Source organism: Hemibagrus wyckioides, linkage group LG21 (assembly GCF_019097595.1).
Source record: "Hemibagrus wyckioides isolate EC202008001 linkage group LG21, SWU_Hwy_1.0, whole genome shotgun sequence".
Lineage (NCBI taxonomy): Eukaryota > Metazoa > Chordata > Actinopteri > Siluriformes > Bagridae > Hemibagrus > Hemibagrus wyckioides.
This window is the reverse complement of record NC_080730.1, coordinates 17,664,322-17,681,560: the sequence shown is the minus strand read 5'-3', so window position 1 is coordinate 17,681,560 and position 17,239 is coordinate 17,664,322. Positions and strand designations below refer to the sequence as shown.

The window sequence follows — 17,239 nt, the reverse complement described above, 5'->3', positions numbered from 1 at the left end:
GTTCGACGCTGGATAAATTATCAGCAAAACAGCATCTGTCACACTGCGAACTCACCTAACACTTTCCTGGTGGGTCTTTTGCTACTGGCATTGGTGCTGCTGTCCTGCTTCTTGCTGAGTGGAGACAGGTGGCCCTTTCCGTTAGGGATGTGGCCTGGGGACAGCTGATGAGCCTTTGGTACAGACTGGCTATTAAGGCCTGGCTTCGAGGGCGAGGAGCTCACAGTACTGCAGGAAGAAGAGGATGAGGAAGAAGCGGGCGCGTGGCCAGGCTTGGAGGAGGCGTAGTCCATCTTCACATGGATCTTCTCCACTTTGACAGCTGGGGTCAAACTGGATGGAGGGCGAAACAAAATGCTGGTTATTTTGTTTTGTGTATTTAGGCATTAGCAGAAGATATTACAGCTGGCACAGATACACAGGCACAGCATCATGCCTGTACAAAATAATCCGAATCCAAATTTACCTCAAGTGCTGCAGCAAATTTTAGAGACTGCATTATGATTTCCATCATTAGATTGGCTAAGCTTAATGTGTTTCCATTACAATAGCCACAACATCTAATAATATTGTCTTTATTATATCTTTATTAATCGAATAGCTTTGCGCTCTGTCTGAGTATAAAGCTGGACACACAGTGCAGTATAAAGTGAACCTGTATAGTGAACAGGAAGCCATCTGGGACTTGGTTTGACCTGCTGTGGTGATTTATTGCTGTGAACTTTATTCCAGCATTAATATTTTTACTTGAATCATCAAAATAAAAAAATTAAAATCCAGATTTAAAAGAAAAGTGCTCCATGAATTTCATCTTAAATCCTTAATAAAGTGTAGACGGTGGTGAAGCTTGTGTCTCAGTGCTTACAGAGTTTCCGCATGTTTGCACGCGTGATATCACCTCTGAGTGTGTGTGTGTGTGTGTGTGTTTGTGCACGCAATTCATGGCACCTTGAACTCATTTTAATGACCCTGCTCACTGATAACGCTCTGCACGCTCAGGCCCAGGTCTAAACACCACAAGACATTTTAATTATCGCTTGCATTCTAGAAAGATGTGTACAGGAAACATGAAATGGTATTTCGTACAAAGTTTATAATAAAAAAATATCTATACATTATTCCTTTCTGTAAAGCTCTTCTGTGGCTTGTGCAATAAATTGTCTATTAAAGAAATCCGTCAGCCCCAGGCCATGTTGCTGAGAAAAGTTCATGTTAAAATCTCATAATGCACAAAAGTATCAGTTATTTCTCTCACCCCGAGCGTGATTCCTGAATCACAGGTTTAGGTTTTCCCTCCACACACACACACACACACACACACACACACACACACACACACACACACAGATCTTGATAATTAGCTGATGAGCTCCAGCAGGTGTGAAAATACTACCTCACAGTGAAGTGCTCCCACAGCACCGTTCACTTTAAGTGAATAGCCGAGATCTGACAACTTTAGAGAAGCCAGAAACTGCGCCTCGAAACCGACATAAAACTACCTGCAGAATAACACTTCAGGCTCAACGGCTAAACATCGTTACAAACTAGTCAGCTGCCTTTGGCGATAAAGAAATAAACGAAGTGCAGAGTTGATCGAAGAAAATTCTTTGCGTTTTTTTTTTTGAAACAGTGTGGTTTGGCATACTCACATGTCGTGCAGCACCTTTGGGGGGAAGTGAGGCTTCCGGTGAGGCAGCTTCTCTTTGGCTGTGTGGGTGTTGTTGCTCCCTCCAGCGGAGGAGGAGGAAGATGAACCCACGGGCATGGCGCTGGCAGGGCCGCCTCCACCTGCTCCACCGGTTCTGGCCCGGGAGGGGAGACCCGGGAGCGCAGCCGAGGACGGGTAGGAGGATGCTGGCTTGTTAATGGAGCTGTGTCGTCTCTCTAAGAGGGAGAAAGTGTGAAGTATCGCATTTCAGCCAGAGTGGACACCATGTGCAAGTTCACACACTCGTGTCTAACTATGATTTACACCAGAGTGCTGTTGAATTCACGCTTCTGTTCGGTGTTGATTGGAATTAAATATATAAAAGCAGGTGCATCACGAAAATGTATTATTGTAGATGGCGTTTCTATAGCAACCGTCTGAAACAAACAGTTGTGTGTAAAATACGAGATACGTTTATATGACATACATTTAGCGCGCACACACACGGTGCATGTAGGCAACTATGTTCACTTCCTTTGCTCTCGTTTCTGATATGGTTGCAGCTTAAGGTTGCCTTTTAAAAAAAGCGTACAAATATGAACTTAAAATAGGACCATTAAAATTCACACTCCAGGGAAGAAAAAAAAAAAAAAAAACAACAAAACAAAACAGAAAAATATCAGAGTGGATATCTGAACATGAGTGTGAAAAAAAGCCACAAAAATAATAAATTAAAAAAAGCAGCGGCGTTATTCAGGCCCTCGTTAAAGTCACGGCGCTGCGTTTCGGCTTTACAAAGCCTTTGCGAAGAGACGCTCGTTTTGTACGCGGAGAAGACGACTAGCCGGGTGAAGTCACTTGGTACAATAGGAAACCACAAGCGCTGAAGTGAAGCAGGCTGGAGCAGTAAATACAGACTGCATTATCTCACTGTATAAAACCAAAACAGAAACAGACAAGAAGAAAAGAAAAAGGAAGAGAATAAAAAACTGTGGTTCAGCACTGGGCTTTTACCGAAAATATGGAAACACTTTATAACATTCGAGGAATCGGATGTATATGTATATGTATGTATATGTATATATGTATGTATGTATATATGTATATATGTATATATATATATATATATATATATATATATATATATATATATATATATATATATATATATATATATATATATATATATATATATATAACACATTTACAGATTAAAGATCATAGGACGCAATGATAAAAGTCACATGTGCCCGAGGTTGTTACTCTCACGTGGGTGCGAGCGAGCGGTGAGATATGAAGCCTGCAGGACAAACAGAGACTAAATTAATTAGTATGAACGTGTAGAGGTGTGTGATGCCCCGACAGACCAGATCCTACTGGGTTACAAATAAATAAATCATTTTGCAGGGTTTTTTTTCCCCCCACTAGGATAAAAATAAAAACTTAAAAATATTTTTTTACTTGACCAAATGAACCCTTTAATTATCTGGATTTATTAAAATAATACACTTTCAGGACAATTCAAATGAAATGCACTTTGAAAGCATTTCCTGATTAAACCTGCAGCACGAGTCGGGACTAAAGTGCATGGGCCGCAGAGATATTCCGATTAGGATTCTGGGTGAATCAGAGGGAGGAATTTGTGAAGGAGGTGTTGAAGGAAACGAGGAGGAGCAGCTGGAGCAGTAGTCGTGTAGCGTGTGGTGTTAATGCTCAGCTCAACTCAAACACTCTGCAACCTCCAGCAGCTCCGGGCTTCCTGCCAAACACTCCTCGCTGCTGGAGGAAAACAGTGTGCTCGCTCGCTCGCTCTCACACACACACACACACACACACACACACAAAAAACCCTGCTGCTCCCCAGCAATATTAGCTGCTCGGGCTGTACGCAAGCTGCACTGAGAACGAGAAGCCAGGAAGAGAAGCTATGATTCATTTCAGCTAATGGAATATGACAGTATCTTGTACAGGCCTCTCTCTGTTTCTCTGTCGCACACACCCACACTACCCCTCTCTCTCTCTCTCTCTCTCTCTCTCTCACTCTCCCTCACACACACACACACACCCCAACGGCTGTTAACATGAATCCTCTAAAGCATGTCTTCTTGTGAAACTGGCACAGTTCCAATATAAAGAGCTTAAAAAACAATATACAGCCCTGATTAGGCCGTAATATCCCATGACGCCGCTCACATCTCCGAAGCAAAGCATCACGGGCCGGCTAAAGACCCAGCGTCACTTCAGACAGCGTAGGATACGATACCGCATGCTGCCAAATGACCACAAAACAGCCAGCGTGTGGATTGTCTCATCATCGATTCGACGCCACCAAAAAACCTGTTTCTAGCACGCTGAATATGACACCATTCACTTCCATGCGAGTTCATTTTACTAACAAATCAGTCACTTAATCTGATACATAATTACACTGCTTAGTAGAGTTAGAGGATGTGACAGTGAGATATGTCAGGATTATGATTAGAGGGCCATAATCTCAGTTCTGCGAGCTGATCATGATTAACAGCTGCACATTTCTATATTAATACATGTCTCCAGTCAGACTCATTAGGACACTAATATGATTGAATCTTACTGTATTTTTAAAGCCTCGACGTGTTAAACATAGCCGATTTTGCAGATCGGTGATGCCTGAAGGGTCAGTGTGGCCATGGGGTGTGATTCCGGCCAATCAGGAGCCACACCAGCTCATCACAGACTAATCAATGCTCAGGTGTGACTCCTGATGAAAACCTCGGAATGAAAACCTGCTGTCTTTGTGAATAAGCTTAGATTCACTGATATAGATCATCGTGTATATTACAGCAATTTGTTATATATATATAAAAACATCATTTTGCTTCTTAAAGCCTGCAAGTGCAATGCGCAATCAAAGAGGAGAAACACTGTGTACAAAAAGAAAAGTTTAATAAATTAATCAGAGAAACACTCAGCGGAGCTTCTCAACACCTCACTCCTGCTGTGAACCCCATCGTGTGCTGAAAGAACACATCTGCTTGAAAAACTGGTGTTTTAGCCAAAGGAAAAGAGAGAAGTGTGGATCTGAGCAGAGAAAATAAGCTCAGAGACCTTGAAAACAAGTTAATTAAGAAGAGACGGTGGATATGAAGATTCTCGTTAAATATCTGGATTAATAAAGAGATCAAATATCCGATAACTTTATTCTCTACGGTCGGGTCACGTTTGGTCAGAGTTGATCAAATGCTAGTTAACGAAGAGCTAAAATATATTTTACATACCCAACACTCTACATTCGGCTTTACACCAGGCGGATAGCAGGAAGTTAGTTGCTTAATATTTGGTAGCAACCTAAAACAAAAACGCAGATTGCACAATGAAAACAAACTCGCCGTGAATGAGCAGATCCGAGTCTGACCCTGCGAGAGGCCAGCGCTTTGTTTTAGAAAGCAAACGTATGTTACGTGGTACACTAGCTCTGCGGAGAGGCTCTGTGTTTCAAGATGATTATGGCTGTGATTATCAGTGGAAAAGTGAAACCTCGAGCTGCATCCCAGACGGATCATACTACAGAACTAAACAGCGGGTTAAGCACACAGGTACTATGAAAATCTCTCCTCCTGAGTGGAATCAAAGAAGTAGTGAATTAATCGTAGATCAGAGTTTGAGTCCATGGTGCATCCAGAGCAGAACTTACCACTTACCAAGTGGCTGGGCTCTCTGCAAAGGAGGAACAGCATCCTAACAATCCCTCCTGTCAATCACAGCAGCACTGGAACCCTAGCCAATCCCGGATGTCTATAAGCTCAGGTATGTGGAAGGGGATAAACAGTGCTTTCCACTGAGCATGTTCAGCTACAGTTAAAAAATAAATAAATAAAAAGATGTGGTTAACTTGCTTTACCCTTCACGTGTTACCCTTCACCCTCCACATCTACTGGCTGTGGTAGCGTAACTAGCCAGTGGGTGAGAACTGACCAAACTGGTAGAAAATAATAATACGTCAAACGATTCTGATGTTTATAAAACACTGCATCAGACATCACAGCAGATATAAACCTTAGTGAGCTTAAACACCCTAAAGAACTAAAACAGACAGATCAACAAACACACATACGTCCAAAGAAATGTCTTAACTCGGTGATGAGTGTGTTAGAGGTCACATCCTGGCTGCGCTGTCCGATTGGAGTTTGCACAGCAGTCGTAGATCAGCAGTTCCACACAGGAGAACTTGCACTTGGCACATATTTGCCTTACTGTTCTCTCAGCACTAGAGTTTCCTGAACTGTGCAATTAATCTCTACAATGCCATTAATCATTCAGGGGTGGGGGGAAAAAAAAAAAAAAAAAAAACCCACACAGGAGTGTCTTGGCGAGATTTACGGCAGCAGGCTGACGAATACAGCGTCACCGGGCGGCTACGGGTTCGAATCCCTCTCGATTGGGTTGGACGTCAATAAAACAAAGAGATAATCAAATGAACACCGACGTAAGAATTTGTTTATGAAGTAAGGTCATGGAAGACCTCAGAGGAGATGAAACATTTCCGAGAATGAAAACTGCTGTGTTGTTTACTTCAGCTTTTGCTTCGGTGATCTTTTTTTTTTTTCTTTAAAAATAAATTCAACAGCTGTATCGTCTCATCAGCAGTTCAGTAAATGTATGAAAGAATCCATTGGAAGCCTGAAGGACTGAAAAAGATCTTTGGCTCTACAACAAACACTTTTTAAACAATTCTGTCTCGCATGTAAATGTCCATTAAAGAGAGCATCCGATTACACAAATGATACAAAACCGATGGCTGTAACGTTTTAACGAAACAGCCGTCGAGCCACTTTTGCTCACTCGGAGGTGAATAAAGCAGATTTCCCATCAATGAGCTATGAACCATGCGGCAGTTACCAAGTGTATCGTGGGTTTAACTTCAAAGCTCAGTCACTGAAGCTGTTTCTTTCAAGTTAAGATAAAGAAACGAATCTCCCTGTGCACACTAAACCCATAAAACTTGTTTTTCATGAAGCTTTCTGGGAAATGAATATGAAAACTGGTCAACACTGCACTGTGACTGAACATATACAGTGAGGGAAAAAATGATCTGATCCCCTGCTGATTTTTTACGTTTGCCCACCGACAAAGAAATGATCAGTCTGTAATTTTAATGGTAGGTTTATCTGAACAGTGAGAGACAGAATAACAAAAAAAAAAAATTCAAAAAAGTTATACATTGATTTGCATTTTATTGAGTGAAATAAGTATTTGACCCCTTTGCAAAACATGACTTAGTACTTGGTGGCAAACCCTTGTTGGCAATCACAGACGTCAGACATTTCTTGTAGTTGGCCACCAGGTTTGCACACATCTCACATCTCAAGGAATTTGGGCCCACTCCTCTTTGCATCCACGACCCATTTTCAATGCCCTGGCTGAGGGAAGGAGGTTCTCACTCAAGATTTGACAGTACATGGCTCCTTCCATCGTCCCTTTGATGTGGTGCGGTTGTCCTGTCCCCTTAGCAGAAAAACACCCCCAAAGCATAATGTTTCCACCTCCATGTTTGACGGTGGGGATGGTCTTCTTGGGGTCATAGGCAGCATTCCTCCTCCTCCAAACACGGCGAGTTGAGTTGATGCCAAAGAGCTGGATTTTGGTCTCATTTGACCACAACGCTTTCACCCAGTTCTCCTCTGAATCATTCAGATGTTCACTGGCAAACTTCAGATGAGCCTGTACGTGTGCTTTCTTTAGCAGGGGGACCTTGCGGGCACTACTGGATTTCAGTCTTTCATGGCGTAGTGTGTTACCAATTGTTTTCTGCCTTGAGATCATTGACAAAATCCTCCAGTGTAATTCTGGGCTGATTCCTCGCCGTTCTCATGATCATTGAAACTCCATGAGGTGAGATCTTGCATGGAGCCCCAGAACGAGGAAGATTGACATTCCTTTTGTGTTTCTTCCATTTGGGAATAATCGCACCAACTGTTGTCACCTTCTCACCAAGCTGCTTGGCGATGGTCTTGTAGCTCATTCCAGCCTTGTGTAGGTCTACAATCTTGTCCCTGACATCCATGGACAGCTTTGGTCTTGGCCATGATGGAGAGTTTGGAATCTGATTGACTGCTTCCTTCTGTGGACAGGTGTCTTTCATACAGTTAACAAGCTGAGATTAAGAGCACTCCCCGAGAGTGCTCCTACTGTAATCTCAGCTCGTTACCTGGGAGCCAGAAATCTTTCTGATTGATAGGGGATCAAATACTTATTTCACTCATTAAAATGCAAATCAATGTATAACTTCTCTGAAATGCATTTTTCTGGATTTTTTTGTTGCCATTCTGCCTCTCACTGTTCAGATACACCTACCATTAAAATTACAGACTGATCATTTCTTTGTCAGTGGGCAAACGTACAAAATCAGCAGGGGATCAAATAATTTTTTCCCCTCACTGTAACTGCATCATAACATATAAGAGCTATTTGGGTTCATTCACTCTTTGCTTTTCCTGCTTGAGATTTTGCTGGCTCATGTGGTCAGTCCAGACTTCTCTATCCCCAGTCTATCAATTCCTCGAATGATTCCAAGCCAACTGTGAGTTAGCACTTCTCTGGCAAGTTCTATTTCCGCTTCAGGGTCCAATGTACCTGCTCTTAAGCTCTACCAGAAGTTGACCCCGGGGAATCTTAGCAAGGTGCCCAAACCACCTGAACCGGCTCCTCTTGTTTTTAGAAGAGCAGTGGCCCTATTCCAAAGATATTCTGGATTGTTAAGCTCCTCCTCCAGAGTAACATTTAAACCTACAGAGTAAACCTACAGAGTAACATTTCCTTCACCTGTACAGCTTGTGACCATGATGACACGGGAATGTAGATCCCTGAGCCCCTGCTTCACCACTACAACAGGTGAAGTAGTTTTTCCACCATACTTAGACTCCTCCATCAGGGACAAGCTCTCTCCTCTAATCTGAATGGAAAAGCATGGCCTCGGACTTGCTAATCTGTATCTCAGCCAAATAACGTAACGACTTAAGAACCTCGTACTCCAGGTAGGTGGTTTAGTCCTCAAGTGGTTAAGGCTCTGGGTCGTTGACAGGAAGATCGGGGTTCAAGCCCCAGCACCGCCAAGCTGCCACACTGTTGGGCACTTGAGCAAGGCCCTCAACCCACCCTGCTCCAGAGGCGCTGCATCATGGCTGACCCTGCGCTTTGACCCCAACCCCCAAGGATTGGATATGCAAGGAAATACATTACTTCACAGTGAAATTCTATGTGACATAAAAAGACAACATAGCTTAACTTAACTCACAACAACAAATAAAACGTATGTAGATGAGCATACTCCCATGGTTTGCTGTTCCAAAGCCTGCATGGAACCTGCATTGTTTCTCCTCAATCCCAGGTTCAACTACTGGACAGTGTCTCCTCTTTAGAACCCCCTATGATGGATATCCAAATGCCTTTCAGCACTGGTTTATCAGTAGAAGAGGGGGAGTGTGAAAGGTTATGTGTTTGATATTCTACAACACTTGGCGACATGCTATAACAGGAAATGAATCAATGACGTGATCATTCCCATTCTGCTTTTGCCCCAAAACCTCACCACGTCGCATCTGAGCAGAAACGGCTGCTCAGGGGCTTAAACGCAAAATGTTTGGCTTGTATTTTTAGCAACACGGGCAGATTCAGTGCATTATTGGTTCACGCGGAGAGCAGCTGGACAAATCCGGCATCAAATTTCCGTCTGTCGTCACCGGGAGGAATTTTTTGTTTTGTTTTGTTTTGACGTGGCGAAGCAGCTGATGCGTGTAATCGCGTATTCCTGAGCTCTCGCACTTACAAACTATGGATTTGGATTAAAAGGCACGAAGGGCATAGCAGGAAAGGAGCGCATCAAATATTAACCAGACGACTGTAAACACAAAGTGGAAATCAAAGGCTGATGATCTCTCCCTCGCACGCTTTCTCTCGCTCGCTCTGTTTTCACACAGCAGACACAGAGCAGAGGTGGGAGTGTTAATTTCCTTCACAGAGATAAGACTGTGCGAGACAGACACAGAGAGAGAGAGAGAGAGAGAGAGAGAGAGAGAGAGAGAAGAGATTTAAGTCTTACCGTAGTGTGCTTGGAAGGCCTGGGGTTTGACGACCTGACTGCAGTGATTGCACATGACCAGGTAAAAGTCGTCCTGCGCAGGACATTGCCCGAAAATGGGCATATCTGCATGGGGGAAAATAAAGCAGTTACTCTTAAATGCATTGACTTGATAAGAGTACACACAAACTGTTACAAATTATTTCTTACAGACACAACTATTTTAAACTCTCTTGATTGCCAGTGCCAGGCCGAGCGGTATACAAAACACTGCCGCTCATAAGGGTTCTGGGAACGGCGCCAATGTTTGGGTGTGCGCCGTGTTATCTGTATAAATATTTTCCAATGAAGACCCGAGAAATTTTCTTTTCACGCACTCCGAGCAACGTCCAGGCTTCAACCGGGGAGGGGAGGAGGAAAAAGGCTGAAAACGCTGAACGAGGCCACGCGTAGACACGCTCGGACGCGAACATGTGGAGTTACGCAGCAGCTCGGCTCTGGTGACGTCTCCGAGAAAGCGATCGGCCTGTCTGGCAAGCACGCGGGCAGACGATTGCTCTGGGCTGAACTCGCGCTGTTTTTATAGAGTTGAAGAAAAAAAAAATGGCAAAGACAAACTACTGAGCCAGCCATTCTGAAGCTTGCCTCAGGGAAGTGAGATATAGAGACACAGGGAAGGAAGGAAGGAAGGAAGGAATGAGGGAGGGAGAAAGGAAGCGACTCTCAAGACTCAGTGCCAGCCTGAAAAACCATAGAACCTATAAGCCTCAGCATCTATACCAAGCATCTGCTCTGGTTTAGATACACACTAGCACCTTTTCTTTGTCACTATGCAATCCTGCCCAACACAAACAACACCTAAAAGACGCACAAACGTGAAAAGAAGCCATCATGCACTGCATTTTCACTTACATGACAAAAGCAGCGATCCCGATCCAGTGCCGATTCTACAACCGAACGCAAATACTTCTAACATCTTCTACCAAAGCCGAAAAGACAAGAAAAGAATGTGATTTGTTTAAAAGCAACATATTCAAATCCATTTGGTCACACACACACTCACCCACGTGGACCTGCTAGAAGAAAACACGTGACTACTGCTTTCCTTTTCCACAAACTTAAGAGATTTGAGATGAACGTTTCAATTCGCTCCGTGACATGACCGTAAACTTCAGCGGGATTTGGAATCATTGTGTTCGCACAATCAGCGTAACATCTCAATTAAATATAATATTAAACAAACAAAGCGGGGGAAAAAAGAGGAACAGGGAAAAAGCTACACAGCCTCAAGCTGATGGTTGATTTGCATGCTACATAAAAAGCAGAGGGAATTTTTCACAAAGGTGTCTTTAGCTTTTCTTTCACTTTATATTCAGCCTATGAGCAATTATTTTATTTAAGTTATTTATTGAATTTGAGGAAATTTTCCTCTATTGTCTGCTTCTTCAAATTACAGTCCAATAACACTTTTTCCTGCATTATTTCTTTTCTTCTTCTTAATATTATTATTATTATTATTAACAAGGTCACTGATTTGAAATCCTGACTCACTAAACTAAACCACACTCGCGCACACACACACGGTTCCTCAATAATGATTCACAAGTCCCAAACTAATTAACGCGAGTGTGAAGTAAGCCCCACAGTCCAGCTCCCCTCTTCGGGTTTCTTAACAGCTAGCGGTGCTTTAATGACGCTATTCACGGCACTGAGCTCCGTGTAGGAGCCGATTGTTGCCGGTGGATGATTCAAAGCCCCCTGTTATGCTTAACACACTTCAAGTGGCACTTACACTAAATCAAGTGCTCTACCAGTCCCTTTATGCCTTAATAAACACTAGCAGGAGTAGTGGTGAGCCGGCGGCTGGAGGTTTTAGCCACGGAGGGAGTACCAGCTAAAAAAAAAACAAGAACATCCTGCTGTGACTATTATTATTATTATTATTATTTTTATTATTAATAGCGAGTCTCTCCGAGCCGACGCTGCTCGGTACAGGTGACTAATCCGGGTTGGGATAATTGCACAACTTATAGGGGGGAAAAAGAAAATCATGTAGCATGAGTAATTCTGCAGCTGGATTGGTTTTTGCTGTGAGAAAGATGGCATCTTGATCAAATGTCAAGGGCAACTTTAGTCTAATTACACACATTAGAGACCCACTGGCTAAGCGTCACTCGCTGTGAAGGTCCAGATGGCTCTTAATAAAACAAATAAATATATTAAAAGAAGAAGCAAATTCACTGGATGTCGGTTTAGAAATCAGATCAGCAAATCCAAACTCTTTATACAGTGTATGAGGAAAGAGATAAGGAGAGAGATTGTGTGTACAGAGAAAGAGAGAGAGAGAGAGAGGAAGCTGATAATTCGCCAGCCTCTTCACTGCGAGTGATAAATGTACCACGGTGAACTGTCTTTAGAAGCCCTGTATGAAGAACGAGTCAACACACAGAGTGCAAGTCTGCTGTGTGTGTGTGTGTGTGTGTGTATCTCCAGTCAGTCACAGCACACCTCACCATGCGGCCCAGCGTTTAGTCACGTTCCAAGCATGACTGTACACAGTCGTGTTGTTTGCATCTGAGCTCAAGCGCACGTCTTACAGCATGCATCCGTGTGCACAAGACTTCCTCGTATATATATTATAGAAAAGAAAAAAAATATATATATATATATATAAAATATCTTAATAAACTCAAACATTTTTAAAATCATCAGTATGGCTGAAAAAGAGAAAAGGAAAAGCAGCATGCTGAGCAGAAGACAGAAAATTATACAAAAACAGAAAGTCTACCTCGGTCATGTGTGTGCCCCGCTGTGTTTGATAACGTTATGAACAAATCAATCAATCAATAAATAAATAATAAATTGCTGGTCACTGTTCATCGTCTGTTCACTGAGGTCATCAAGCTTACATTTTTACTCCCTACAGAATCCAAGATGTTGAGCTGTAGATACTGGTTAAAGTGAGTCATTTTCAAATCGGAGAGGTCATGAGTGGAGCCTCCACAATCATCCTGCATCGCAAATTCACTCAGTAGACGCTGTCGAACCTGCATACTACATTTTCCAAGAAGCGGCTGCTGGAAATCACTTTTTTTTGGACGCCTCTATGTTTTAGGACATTGACAAACGGCAGATATGTCCAAATCAGACACGGACATAACATGGAAAACTCCACAGATGGTAACTTGAGCTCAGAACCTGAACCCTGACGCTGCGAAGCAGATTCACTACATCCATCACGTGCAGATTACACACACAAGATACCCTCTTTAAATGATTAGATAAAGTACTCCGGTAAACTGATCAAAGGTTAGATGCAATCACAGAGTCCGATAAACGTGAAGCGAGTTACAGGATTCAAAGCTTCAACAGTTGTACACTGATCTAGAGATTTAGAGTTGTAAGGGCGGAGCTTGTGTGAGGGCGGAGCTTGTGCGAGGGCATTTCTTGTAGCAGTAAACACATACTGACTCAAATAACTAAACACACTAACAAGGTAAAACAATTCAACCTATTTTTCTCCTCTCCCTCTCTCTTTACCTGAGGTGATGAATGAATTTTTTTTTTTTTTTTAAAAAAAAGCATTAGCTCATCAGCGCATGTTTGGACAGGTAGTGGGCGTGGTTTCCCAACACACATACAAAACTCTGGCAAATGTGAAAGTGAAACTGAAATGTAAACATTATGTAACATGCAACTTCCTTAAAAAGCAGACAGAGCGGATTCTAGATCAGTTGTTACATTTAGGATTCATTTTCCACCTGAAACTGGGGATTATTGTGGATGTCTAGAAATGACACTTGAGACTATCACCCCTCCACACAAGGAAAGGCTCTGTTTAGTCGTCTCTGCTCCGAGACTACAGCAGCTTTTCACTTTAATTAATCAACGCCAGCAAGTCTGATCCCAATCGATACCAGCCTGAAGCTGTTCGTTTCCTCTCTGGTCAACTGACACGTTCTCTTCTCTCGTCTGACAGTAAATTGTGAAACGTTTCTGCTGCTCCTCGCACACTGGCTCCATTGTGTCCCCTGTGCAAATGCTCTGTTAGATAAACGATCCTCACAAGTACAGCGTGTAACCACTTCAGGCACAAAGAAAGAGAAGGTTTGATGGAGCAGAGGGAGAAGACGTCTTTAATGACGTATGAACTGGCTAGCTGTAATATTCTGTAGTGGGTGGCGTAAGTATTCACCCCCTCCTGGACATGAAAGAAGGGATTTTTACCATTTGATTTGCACAATATCTTATTTTACTAAGACACAAAAGGTTCATTAAAAAGCAAGTATGTGTGGGTTCAATACTTGGTATAACAACCTTTGGCTATTTCTGATGCAAGGGTTCTGGGATATGTGTCCATCCGCTTCGAAGTGAATCCTGATATGTTTGGTTAAATTGCTCTGTCTGATCACATGAAGTGTACTGAGCAAGTCAATTTTCAAACTGGGCTTTGACTAAAACTTTCACACTATAAAACTATAAAAAAGTCTTTCATTTTCTATTTATATGCATGACACAAAGCCACAATGTCAGCGACAGCAGCATGTAACAAGGCGACAGTGCAAGACAGACAAATAATGATGGAACAACGTCGAAGCAAGAAATGAAAACAACGGATGCACTGGACAAACTTTAGTTCTAATGAGTTACCATAATAATTACCACAAAGAATGTGTCCTTATCCTGTGATATAGGACATCCCATTAGATGTGCGATTATGAAGAAAATAAAGCTTGTAAAGAAGAAGCAGAGGTTGTTGGTGCAACCTGAGACAACGCGGACCGATAAAAGGCCAAAGGCGGCATGAGCGACCTGACACTTCCTGGTGTGAATGCAAAATTCTGAACTAATCCATGCAGCTAATGCAAAACTTCTACAGGATTCAGCTAACAATGTAATGTATTTTGGGGTCAGCCATCATGCAGCACCCCTGCAGCAAGGGGGAGGTTGGGGGCATTGCTCAAGAGCTTAACGGTGGCAGCTTTTCTGGGATTGAACCCTGATCAATGGTGGAGGTGCTGGGGCTTGAACCCTGATCTTCCAGTCAATGACCCAGAGCCTCTTGAGCTACCACCACCCCAAAGAAAGGGGAGATGTGCACGAACCCAGTCCCCTGCTATCAGAAATTATGCAGTGAAGGTTTGGGGAATTCGCAAAGATCAGCACAGCCCTAGTGCAATGGCTGAGCCTCGCTTTGGGCAAACCACCTCCTTTAACGTGGTATTGCCCCTGCCAGGTAAGAGCGATTTCATGTCCAGATAATAATACTAAAAAATGTGGAAAAGTTTGGGGGACATGTTCAAACACTTATGCAAGACACGATCTCTCTCGCTCTGTCCAATTTCTTTTTTTTCTAATACACTTACTTCAGTCCTTCTTAAACGTCCTCTGTCTCACAAAGTCAACTGTGGACTAAAGTTGATATCTGTGCTGTACTTTTGTCAGGCCTAATGACGCGGAAAGAGAATTCATTATTTAATAATTGGTCATTATAACGAAGAGGTGAAAAGCTGGCGGATGATGACGGGACAGGAATATGACCATGACTCATCGGTAATCCGTGTAAATAAAGATCAGTTGATCTTGTATTAACATGGAGCCAAAGAATATGTCTGTAAACTCGGAACAGTATGGTGAGATCAGCTGCTGTGTCTGTTACTTCATTTATGTAAGATTTTTTATATAGACACTGCACACGTGTATTCGCAGTAACATGTTTTCGAACCAGAGTTTTCAAAACCTCAACAAGCTTTTCCAAAGAATCTGGAACCGTGTCGGACTTCTACTGAAATCATCAACAAATTGCTGAGCCACACAACAAAGAGGTTTTTTCCCTTTAAAATTTAAACCTGAAGCTTGTTTTTCTGGTGAACTTTTACAGCTTTGGCAAAAGGGTGAGACAAAAATGACACTCATACCGTTTTCACTGGAACAAAGTAAACCCTTTGGGAAGTTTTTCACCTGCTGGAAGTACCAGAACATTTGGTGCTGAATAAAACGGTCTGGTTTGTCGCTTCTGAGTGTGCATCATTGTTGTGGCATTTTATTAATACCAGCACAAGCAACTCTCTTTAAGATCACGTAAAAGGAAGAAAGGAGAGGGAGAGAGAGAGAGAGAGAGAGAGAGAGTGAGAGAGAGAGCACCCACCGTCTCTGCACAGTCGCATGGCTTCTCGGTTCCTCCCGCACTCTTTAAAACTTTCTTCTGGTTCTATGCCTACGGAGACGAGTCAGAAAGATAAGTATTAAATAATAATAAAAACAGGTGAACAATCAGATAAACTGCTTACAGTTTTATTCCGTAATCATCAGACACTGCAGGATAAACAGATAAACATGTAAATATCTACAGTATCTTAAAGTGGGAAACATTTTCCTCAATCGCATAAGAGAGGAAGTCAGATAAATAGGTACACAGGCAGATATGGTGAACAATTAATCAAGCAGCTCGATAAAGACAAACGAATAAACAGTCGGATAAACAGGTAAACAAGCCAGGTGAAATCGTATGATTAATAGGTAAACAATTAAGCAGTCAGGTTAGGTGAAGTAGCTCATTAGGAAACAGATAATAAAAGTCTAATAAAGTTATTTGGGTGAACAGTTGGTGCATAAACTGTGTATTAAAACTGTTAGTCTGTCAGTTATATAAACCTGTAGACTATCATGTAGTCAGTCAGTTAGGCAAATAAGTAAATATTTACTAAAGTGAAAAAGGTAGATTATAAAATACAAAAAATCTATATACACACAGTCAGGTAAACTGTGTATTATAAACTGGTAAAGTGTGCAGGGTAAAGAGGTTAACTCTGTTATAAATAGATAAACTGTTAGTTATAAACAACAGGTAAACTGTGTATTATAAACTGGTAAACTGCTCAGTATAACCAGGTAAACTGTGAGATATAACCAGGTAAACTGTGAGGTATAACCAGGTAAACTGTGAGGTATAACCAGGTAAACTGTGTATTATAACCAGGTAAACTGTGTATTATAACCAGGTAAACTGTGAGGTATAACCAGGTAAACTGTGAGGTATAACCAGGTAAACTGTGAGGTATAACCAGGTAAACTGTGTATTATAACCAGGTAAACTGTGAGGTATAACCAGGTAAACTGTGAGGTATAACCAGGTAAACTGTGTATTATAACCAGGTAAACTGTGTATTATAACCAGGTAAACTGTGAGGTATAAACAGGTAAACTGTGAGGTATAACCAGGTAAACTGTGTATTATAACCAGGTAAACTGTGAGGTATAACCAGGTAAACTGTGAGGTATAACCAGGTAAACTGTGTATTATAACCAGGTAAACTGTGTATTATAACCAGGTAAACTGTGAGGTATAAACAGGTAAACTGTGAGGTATAACCAGGTAAACTGTGTATTATAACCAGGTAAACTGTGAGGTATAACCAGGTAAACTGTGAGGTATAACCAGGTAAACTGTGAGGTATAACCAGGTAAACTGTGAGGTATAACCAGGTAAACTGTGTATTATAACCAGGTAAACTGTGAGGTATAACCAGGTAAAC

At 42.1% G+C, this 17,239-nt stretch overlaps 1 protein-coding gene and 1 non-coding gene across 4 annotated transcripts in view; both read right to left on the bottom strand.

Moving 5' to 3' along the window:
• Window positions 1-17,239, bottom strand: part of LOC131342446 (ataxin-7) — a 31,995-nt gene that overhangs the window by 7,878 nt on the left and 6,878 nt on the right. For all 3 annotated transcript variants that reach the window (XM_058373354.1, XM_058373353.1, XM_058373355.1), the window contains 4 exons: window positions 15,853-15,921; window positions 9,726-9,830; window positions 1,650-1,884; window positions 56-333 (listed from right to left, as the gene is read on the bottom strand). In XM_058373354.1, coding sequence (XP_058229337.1) covers window positions 56-333; window positions 1,650-1,884; window positions 9,726-9,830; window positions 15,853-15,921 — 687 coding nt within the window. The remainder of the gene's footprint in view (window positions 1-55; window positions 334-1,649; window positions 1,885-9,725; window positions 9,831-15,852; window positions 15,922-17,239) is intronic.
• Window positions 14,790-14,948, bottom strand: LOC131342960 (U1 spliceosomal RNA). Its single transcript, XR_009203089.1, has one exon. It is a non-coding gene; the product is annotated as a U1 spliceosomal RNA (small nuclear RNA).